This window comes from Mustela lutreola, chromosome 1, assembly GCF_030435805.1.
Source record: "Mustela lutreola isolate mMusLut2 chromosome 1, mMusLut2.pri, whole genome shotgun sequence".
In the NCBI taxonomy this organism is placed as follows: domain Eukaryota; kingdom Metazoa; phylum Chordata; class Mammalia; order Carnivora; family Mustelidae; genus Mustela; species Mustela lutreola.
Window position 1 is genome coordinate 11,864,123 of NC_081290.1, and position 10,522 is coordinate 11,874,644.

At 34.9% G+C, this 10,522-nt stretch overlaps 1 protein-coding gene across 2 annotated transcripts in view; it reads left to right on the forward strand.

Annotated features, from left to right (window-relative positions):
- LOC131823493 (sulfotransferase 1 family member D1) overlaps positions 1–10,320 on the forward strand; it is a 34,753-nt gene extending 24,433 nt beyond the window's left edge. For both annotated transcript variants that reach the window (XM_059159902.1, XM_059159911.1), the window contains 5 exons: positions 243–340; positions 2,868–2,994; positions 4,078–4,172; positions 8,006–8,186; positions 9,948–10,320. In XM_059159902.1, the coding sequence (XP_059015885.1) occupies positions 243–340; positions 2,868–2,994; positions 4,078–4,172; positions 8,006–8,186; positions 9,948–10,060 (614 nt within the window). In that variant the 3' untranslated portion in view covers positions 10,061–10,320. The remainder of the gene's footprint in view (positions 1–242; positions 341–2,867; positions 2,995–4,077; positions 4,173–8,005; positions 8,187–9,947) is intronic.
- Positions 10,321–10,522: the final 202 nt, after the last annotated feature.

The window sequence follows — 10,522 nt, forward strand, 5'->3', positions numbered from 1 at the left end:
CAGCAAGGTATTGTACCTGAAGATATTATGGACTGTCATTGTCTATTCTACATAGGAAATAAAATGGCGTAACTAACAAGAATTTATCATTTTTGATCCCATGGTAGATTTTATATGTATCTGAAGCCAAAAAGTTATTTCAAGTCATATGGTGGAGTTAATGTTTACAAAGTCTTAGAGTTTATTGCAATTGACCTTTATGATTCCACATTTATAATGTAGCTTAACTTCTGTGCTTATAGGTGTGGAGGACTTGAAAAACATGAAGCCTCCTCGATTAGTGAAAACACACCTGCCTGTTCAACTTCTTCCTTCTTCATTTTGGAAAAATAACTGCAAGGTAGCAACATTTAAAGAAAAAAAAATCCTTATTTGTGTTGAAATTTCTTTTACTCATCATGCAGATATTATAGTGGGATATTATAACCCCTGGGTAAATCATTGCAAAAATAATAGTGTGGTCACTACATACAAGGTTTGAAATAACACCAGTGGACACAAGTGCTATAGCTATATAGATACAGACTTAGTGCCCAACACTAAGAGTCACTCAGGTTTTCTGTTCTCTAAAATGCCTTTCTGTTTAACTCCCTTTACTTGGTATCTACTTTCAAATATTTAACATCTAAATATTTAAATAATGCTAGAACTGCTTCTTCAAGAATTCAATATAATTATAATTTACAAATATGGGTTTATAATTATATATTTTATATTATTTATATATATAATGGGTTCCTTTTTGGCTTCATTTTAAAATAACCATTTATTATTCAACTATAACATATATGGAGAAAAGTATGTAAATCTTAAGCATACAGCTTGATGAATTTTTACAAAGTGAGAATTCCCATGAAACCTGTACCCAGATCAAGAAATTGAACATTTCCAGCACCCCAAAAGCTCTGTTTCTTCACACTCTTCAAAGATAACCACTCTACTGAATGTTTTTATTATAAATTAGTTCGTCTGTAAAAGGAGAGTATATAATCTTGAATATTGAACTTATTTCATTTAACAGAATATTTATGAGATCAATTCTTATCATGCTGTCAACTTGTTTTTGTTTTGTTTTCTTTAATGTAACCTGCTGGTGAAAGACCCCCCCCCCCCCGCCCCCGTCGTTAAGTAATTAACTGCTCTTTTGTTGTGTAAAAGTACCCCTCCTCCCCTTGCAATGAAAAGACCCTTCCCCCAGGGTTGAATTCAATGTAACTGCTCTTTTGCCTTTCTGTAACCACTTGGCTTTTAGGGCATGACACTTGACTCCTGTTTGAACAAAATACCCTCTCCTAATAGCTGGGGCATGGTCACGTAGGCAAGGGGGGCTGCATAGTCCCGTAGGTCACGTAGGCAAGGGGGCTGCATGGTCATGTAGGTCTTTCACTGGGTCACAAAATGTGGTACCCTGAGCAAAAGTAGCATGTGAGACGAGCAAATGCCAGGCCCAATTCAGACCTATTCAATCAAAGATTATGGGGATGAGGTCCAGAAATCTGAGTTCTAATAAAACCTCCAGATGAATTTGAATCATGCTAATGTTTGAGAACCACTGATATAAGGAATTCCATTGTCTTTGTGAATATTTCCAACCAACTTACCCACCTTACTATTAATGACAGTTGGATGGTTACTATTTGGTAATTAAAATAGTACTTCCAACGCACATTCTATCTTTACTGAGGCAAGTAGAAACAGTCCTCCCTAAAGAATTTAGAGGTCATGATCACAGAAGAAGACAGTTGGCTCATTAACATAGTCTCTTGGTATCAAAATAGGAAGTTATTAGAAATGTTTATCTCAAAAAATTACATCAGCAGCAGTCTCAAATCTTGGAACTCTACACTCAATCTTTCTACCCACTCCTCTTTTATCCCAGAATATGAGAACTACTGTCAGGAATTCAGGGATATAAAATTTCCAGTTTCCTTTTCCCATCAACTGAAAGAAGAAAAGAAGAAAGCTGTTTCTAATTAGATGAAAGGAGATTTCTTCCTGAATACATTTTCCCTTAAGGTTTTATTTACTGCATGGATGCCTGGGGCCTCAGTATTGTTATTAGATGTACTTCAGGGGAGAAGTTAAGTTCAATGGATTTCAGTGGACTTGCCTGAAACCTAATTACCACTGAGACATAACAATGTCATTTCTCTTGGAAAATAGGCTCAAAATTTCTGTTTCCAAGAAGATTTTAGGGCTCTATCCATAAATGAAATTTTAATCTCACACCAAGTCATTATAAACAGCAATAATCATGTGATTGTGAACAGAATGAAGAATGTTTATTCATTATTGATTAAACATACCCAAATAATAACTTATTTTCAGTTCAAAATAGGACATTTTTTCAGCTTTAAAAATTTTACTTTAGGGGTGCCTGGGTGGCTCAGTTAGGTGTCGAACTCTTGATTTCAGCTCAGGTCATGATCTCAGGACCGTGAGATGGAGTCCCCCATTGGGCTCAGCACTGAGCGTGAAGCCTGCTATAAATTGTCTCCCTTCGTCTCTCTCAGAACTTCCCCCCAACTCAAACAAGTGTGCTCTCTCTCAAAAAAAACTAATGGTAAAAAAAAAAAATTTCTTAAAAAGCTTATCTTTTTAAGTTTTGTAACTTTTATTTTCCTTTGTGTATGTTTTAAGAAGTGATACAGAAAAATATTGTAAATTTAAGAACAATATTATCTCATTTTTGTTAATATTTAGTGTTATTCCTATGATACTTGGTTTTTTGTGTTTTTGGAGAAGTTCTTTTCAAAGGCTAAAGAGGAAATAGAAAAGAGAAAGTAAGCATTCTTGCAAGATAAGGAAAAGTTTACAAACTATTAAATAATATAAATGAAATCATGTTTTCCCATATCTCCCCACAGATGGTCTATGTGGCACGAAATGCGAAGGATGTGGCTGTGTCTTACTATTATTTCTACCAGATGGCAAAATTACACCCAGAGCCTGGCACCTGGGAGGAGTTCCTGGATAAATTCATGACTGGGAAGGGTGGGTTCAACTCTTACTTTAATCAAGGAGTTCTATAGAGAAAAGTCTTTTTTCAAAGAGGTAGAAAGGTCAAATATAAATGTGTTTATTATAAACCTAATATGTGCCCACGACTCTTCTAATGTTTTAAGAAGACTATAGAGGAAGCAGAATACATAGTTGTCCCTTCCCTTTAAGAACTTCTGGGGGTGGGGGACGCCTGGGTGGCTCAGTGGGTTAAGCCTCTGCCTTCAGCTCAGATCATGATCCCAGGGTCCTGGGATCAAGTCCCGCATCAGGCTCTCTGCTCAGCAGGGAACCTGCTTCCTCCTCTCTCTCTGCCTGCCTCCCTGCCTACTTGTGATCTCTCTCTCTGTCAAATAAATAAATAAATTCTTTAAAAAACAAAAAAGAACTTCTGGGGGAATATGTAATACAGATATTTCAGTCCTTTGCCTTATTGTTTCATTAGTGCTTAGTGACAATTTTTTTTCTTCTCTTGCTGTGCATCCATTGAATTGTTTTGATTTTACATATATTTCATCAACTCTCTTTTCTTTACCATTCCCTAATTTTTATTATATAAACTGAAAATTGTTGGATAAAGATTTTATCCTCAAGGATCTCTTTCTCTACCTGTGCATTCTCTCCTTCAGGGAGACATATTTATGCCAATAGTAGTAGCTCTACTTAAAGTTCTCATATAAACATTCTTCTATCAAGGCAAGAGCAGCCCAATGATTTCTTTCAAACTTTTACTACCCCTGCTACTTGGACTATTCTCTGTCCAAGAATAACTACTCATTCTTAACATTATCAAACCCCATTTCTTCTTCTTACATCCAAATATACTCTTCTTCCTTGGCAGTCCTTTCCTAACCTCTCCATCCCTAATATATTCTCTCCCTTTCTCCTTCTTCTATGAACTTTCCTGCCACTCTTTTCCAAGCAGATTGCAAATTCAGTGAGAACAGGGGGAATTAGCCTACCATCTCTCTTCCTTGAACTAATAAGTTTGTATTGATAATAAGGACGTGGAATAATATTTAACAATTATTTATGTAAATTTTTCTAATTTTCCAAACATTATATCTTTCAATCTAGTGTCGTTTGGTTCTTGGTATGACCATGTGAAGGGCTGGTGGGAGAAGAGGAATGATTATCGTATCCATTACCTATTCTATGAAGACATGAAAGAGGTAAAAGGCAATTATAATTTTTATTTTTTAAGGAAACCTAAGTTTCATCTTTTTTTTTTAAATCACATTTTCCTTTCTTCTTGGTCTATAAATATTACTAATCCCCTATCCTGGTAACGCTGCCTTGAAAATTGATCTTTTACTCAATTTACTTATTTTTACCACTACTGCTTCCTGCTCTAGTTCGGGCACCTATCTTAACTTATTTGAAATACCTCATGTTGCCTCTATTGTCCACTCAGAGAAAATGATCTTGAAATCTAAATAAGAGTATGCCTGCTGCCTTCTTCAAATATGTCAATGATTTCTGTCTATCTGAACTATAAAATCATTAAGATAATTTAGAGCTCAGCATTATGTAGTCCCTATCTCTCCAAATGTTTCTGGTTTCACTTTTCCTCTTCTTACTAAGTGAGCCTGCCTGAAAAATTTTTTCTCCACTATTTTCAAATTAACATTTTCTCTTCCTTCATGTCTTAATTTATTTTTTTTTAAGATTTTATTTATTTATTTGACAGAGATCACAAGTAGGCAGAGAGGCAGACAGAGGCAGGGGGGAAGCAGGCTCTCTGTGGAGCAGAGAGCCGGATGTGAGGCTCTATCTCAGGACTGTGGAATCACGACCTGAGCCTACGGCAGAGGCGTTATGCCACTGAGCCACCCAGGTGCCCCATGTCTTAATTTAAATGTTAACTCTCCACAGAGTTCTTTCATATCCATAGTGTCAAATAATTCACCTTCTATTATCTATTAAAATCCCTTTTCTTAATGTTCTTTTCATAACATCCACCACCACTTCTAATTATTTTACATATGTGTTTCTTACATTGTCTTGGTCTCCTTTAGTATAATGTAAGTTCCTTGAATGTAGGGATTAAAATTATCTTATTTGTGATTGTTTCCCCAAAGGGCCAGCACAGTGGAGAAAACATGTAATTTAATTTATAAAACATCTAGTTTTTATTTTTTCATCTTCTATCTGGTTATTAGCATGAAAATTAATTTGCTCTTCATTTTGATCAAACACTTCTTCTGATCTGGTTATTTAAATAGTCCATTTAAGAAGTGTTCCATATCTTCTAGATTGAATGTGTTTCAGGAAGCTTGTCCACACCTAAATTCCTTTAGATAACTATGACTACCCTTCATCTCTTATTTGAGAAATCTGTTCTATAGCCTCTAGGGAAACCACCTTACTCAGCTAAGGTGATCCCCTCTGGGAGATTCATTACTTAAATCCCTAGCTTCTTCTACATCCTGTTTAAAGCATTTTTTTTCCTGTCACTCTAGATTAAGGGGTGACATGTTACCCTAATTATGTGTCTAGAAACAACAAGTAGGTGTTGTTGGGGATTTTGAAGAGGATAGGTATTATCTGGAAAGAAAACTTCCCACATTAAGTATAATAAGGTCTTTAAGCAAAAGAAGTTTAGTCTCCTCAAATATGGGAGGAGAATCTACATCTGCTGGTGGAAAAGGCTCAAAATTACTGAAGGGTTCCAGAGTGGCAGTGCCATCAAATCCACCCCAAATATTCCCATTCCAAGCTTGAGCAGTGACCCTTTTCCCCATCACTCTTCCATTTAACTTTCACAGGATAGACCTGATACAACTGGGACTTCTCTGTGGTTCTTCCCCTTGAATAATTAAGATGTGTGTCTGATTTCCACCAAGTTCATTTCTGTTTCTACAAGAAATAGATTATTTTAGAGCCACTATAGAAACTCTGGTTCTATTTCCATGAATTGAGATGGGCACCTCAATAAAGCTAAATGGATTGCCTTTCTGCCTGACCGCACCAGGTCACTAAGACTATGGCTCTCAGTCTCACCTTTGTTTGACCACCAAGAAGATCACCTCTCCAGTGGGTAACAAGGCCCATACTATTTGGCCTGAGTGCTACTCTTAACCCTGTTCTTACATGCTATCCTTGAGTCTGAAGCATTGAGGAGGGAAATCATAAGAAATGAAACAACATGGGATTGGGAGGGAGACAAACCATAAGTGACTCTTAATCTCACAAAACAAACTGAGGGTTGCTGGGGGGGGGGAGGGGGTTTGGGAGAAGGGGTGGGATTATGGACATTGGGGAGGGTATGTGCTTTGGTGAGTGCTGTGAAGTGTGTAAACCTGGTGATTCACAGACCTGTACCCCTGGGGATAAAAATATATGTTTATAAAAAATAAAAAATTTAAAAAAAAATAAATACATCAAATATATCTCACATCTTCATCATTGCCTCTTTCTCTTCTCCACCACTCTTTGGCTGGAAATGGATAGGATTTTATCTACTTTCCTCCTCTTATATTCATACTATCAAAAAATCTATAAAAGAGTGAGGTAGAAAGAGTATCTTCTTTTCCATTATAACTTTTGGGAATAGGTGACTTTTTTTCTTCTCTTGTGACATAATTAACATGTAACATAATGTTATCAATGTAACGATTCAATATATGTATATGTTATGAAAGGATCACAGTAAATCTAGCTGACATAGTTATTTTTTTCTTGTGATGAGAAGAAGAGATTTTCTTGTGATGAGAAGATCTACTCTTTAGCAACTTTCAAATATACAATGCAGTATTGTTAACTATAGTTATTGTTGACTACAGTTCCTGATCTTAGAGGAAAAGCTTTCAGCTTTTCATCATCAAATTCATCATTGAGTATATTAGTGGTGCCCTTGTCATATATGGCCTTTACTGTTTTATTTTGTCAAATGCTTTTTCTGCACGTTTTGAAATACTCATATGATTTTCATCCTTCATTTTGTTAATGTGGTATATTATATTGGTTTGCTGATATTGAACCCCTTTTGTATCACCAAAATTAATCCCATTTGATCAAGGCATACAAACCTTTCACTGTGCTGTTAAATATTGTTTGCTAGTATTTTGTTGAGGACTTTTACATTAATGTTCATCAGATATGTTAGCCTTTAATTTTCTTGTATTGTTCTTATCTGGTTTTTGGTAATGCTGGTCTTGTAAATGTTTTTGGAATTGTTATTCCTTCTTCTACTGTTTAAAAGAGTTTGAGAAGAAAAGGAATGAGTATTAATTCTTCTTTCAGTGTTTGGTAGGTGGGGATTCCCTGGGTGGCCCAGTCAATTAAGCATCTGACTTCCACTCAGGTCATGATCCCAGGGTCCTGGGATTGAGGCCTGCATCTGACTCCCTGCTCAGCGTGGAGCCTGCTTCTCCTGCTCCCTTTGTACCTCTCCCTGCCCCAGCCCATCCATGATCTTTCTCTCTCTATCTCTCTCTCTCAAATAAAGAAATAAAATCGTTAAACAATAATTGGTAAATAACCTGTTCTTTATATTAGATATGATTTTAAAGAGGAAATCAAGGATTTTAAAAATTATACCTTATGATAATATTAGCTTGCACTATTACCATTTGTTATTCTGAAGGTTAAGTCTTTTTTGAGTGTGAAAGATTGAATATTAATCTGGTTTTTCTTTTTTGTACTTTTTGAAACAAAGTTATGGGTATTAAAGAAGACACTTGCTATGATGAGCACTGGGTATATATATATATAAGAGATGCATGGCTAAATTCTACTGAAACCAATATTACATTATATGTTAACTAACTAGAATTTAAATAAAAATTTGAAAAACAGACAAACAATCAAAATTTACTCTTCCTTTTAGTGGATGGTGGTCTGGCCAAGAATAGGACATGTACTTTGGAAAGCAAAATGAAAAGGGCACAAGAAATATAAAATAATTTCACCACATTGACATATATAGAACCATATTAAATGCAGTGTATATTTTATGACTAAATCTACCTGAAATAATTCTTTTTCTTTGTAATTTTTTTAGGATCCAAAGCATGAAATTCAGAAGTTGTTAAAGTTTCTAGACAAAGAACTCTCAGAAGAAACTGTGGATAAAATCATCTATCATAGCTCTTTTGATGTGATGAAGCAGAATCCAAGTACAAATTATACCACTGTACCAGATTTTGATATGGATCATTCTGTGTCTCCCTTCATGAGAAAGGGTGAGAAATCGTATACCAGTTTCTATACTGCTTGCTAATTACAGTCATGGAGGGTGTAGGTAGGAAACAAAGAATAATATTATAAGAAATGGAAAAAGATTGAGTATGCTGGCAAGAAAAAAAATAGGAACAAAAAAATCTTAGGTGAAATAATTTGTGGCAAATAAACTACAATTTCTGTAAGCGCAACATGTATGACAAATCTTCTGATGAGAAATGTTTAGTCAAGAGCCTATGCACTGATAAGCATGAGTCTTGGCATTCTTGGCAAAGAGTTCATTTTTCTGAACTCTCTAGATATTCTTCATATTCTTTAAAATTTTTACTGTGATGGGTAGCCAGATTAAATGATGTTAAGCATATCAAATGAATAATGAAAAGTGGCAATTCCTAGAGGTTCTTGTTATGATAAATCATTGATAAATCATATGGTAAATCATTGTATCTCAGTGTATAGTTAGGATCTTGAAAAAAATAGTTCCTTAATAAAGATGTGTTGAATTGAATTGTGTGTGTGTGTAAGAGAGAGAAAGAAAGGAGAGATTCTGTTAGTTGTTTGTGTAAACAAACAACTCCAAGGAGCACCTGGGTGGCTCAGTTTAGAGACTGCCTTCAACTCAGGTCCTGATCCCAGGAGTTGTGGGCTTTTTGCATGGTGGGGAGCTTGCTTCTCCCTCTCCCTGTAACCCTCTCCCTACTTATGCTCTCTCATTCTCTCTCTCATTCAAATAAATAAATAGATAAATAAATAAATAAATAAATAAATAAATAGAATGCCAAAGTTGAGAAATCCTGGGGTGGATTAATAAAGCTATTTTGGCATGTGTTCTTCCCTGCCCTTTTCCCCCTCCTAAAACTTGGCTTGCAAATGACTTCTGGATTACCTGTGAGAAAAGGCATTGTTTTTTGTTTGTTTGTTTATTTGTTTAAATTATTTTTGTTAACATATAATGTATTATTTGCCCCAGAGATATAGGTCTGTGAATGATCAGATATTCTTTGCAAATGTTATGCTCTTTGTCTTTCCTTCAAAGTTTTAAGATACAGTTAGTCTTTTGAAAATTGAGCAATCCTGAGAGGCTCAGTTGTTAAGCATGTGCCTTTGGTTCAGGTCATGATCCCAGGGTCCTGGGATCAAGTCCCACGTAAGGTTCCCTCTTCTTCTGGAAGCATGGAAGCCTGCTTCTCCCTCTCCCACTTCCCCTGCTTGTGTTCCCTCTCTTGCTATGTATCCCTCTGTCAAATAAATTTAAAAAATCCTTAAGAAAATTGAACAATCCTGTAATAATACATATGTTTAATTACATTTAACCCAGTCATTTTTAAATCTTACTTGATCATAGAAATTTTTTTCATAAATTACCACTTGATTTTGGAAAAATACAGTCTTAAAAGGACTGAAAAATTCTCTATTTTTTTGTTAACAATGCTATTAAGGCCAAAGAATAAAGATTTTGGAACACTGGATTTTCTCCCAGTGACGTTTCTTGAAATATGGAAAGGATTATTTATTTATATAAGATACTGGACAAATCCTTATTTGTTTGTACTTTGTTTTTTTGTTTGTTTGTTTGTTTTGTTTTGTTTTGTTTTTAAAAAACTAAGAAGGCCCAGGAGTTTGGGAGTGAGGAACGGAGTTATTGAGCAGAAACAAAAAAAATTAAAGGATTAAAAATACACGTGTGGCAATTCAAATGAAAACTGATCTAAGAAGGAAATTTTATAGTAGTCTCAAATACACCATTTTATCTTTTTTTTCAGGCATTTCAGGTGATTGGAAAAATCAGTTCACTGTAGCCCAGTATGAAAGATTTGAAGACGATTATGAAAAGAAAATGAAAAGGTCTACACTACGGTTTCGTTCGGAGATTTAAGAAATCCTGTTCTTCCTCCGACTCCTTTAGCAGGCACTTAAATTACAAAAAAAAAAAAAAAATTCTTTGAACATTTAATGACAAAAATTCTGTATGTTAATATTTCTGTATTTACTAATATTCGTGCTTTGTAATAGAATATTTAAAGAATTTCAAAAGCTGCATATGAAAAACCAACACTGTCTGTACAATTTTAATCACCTTCCACAATGTTCTTACTATTCTGAAAGACAAAATAATAAACTGAAGTTTAAAATCGATATATGTATATCTGCTTTATTTTTTAAATTCAAGTTCTGGGTCATTGGACTTGCAAAGAAGATATTTAGGTGGTTCTTCAAAATGGGTGGATTAGAACCAAAGTATTCTTTTAAATAGTCTTTACTTTCTCTTTGTTATATGTTTAGAATGATACCAGTGTAATATAAGGTTGATGACATCTTTGTGCCAGGATTTCACTAA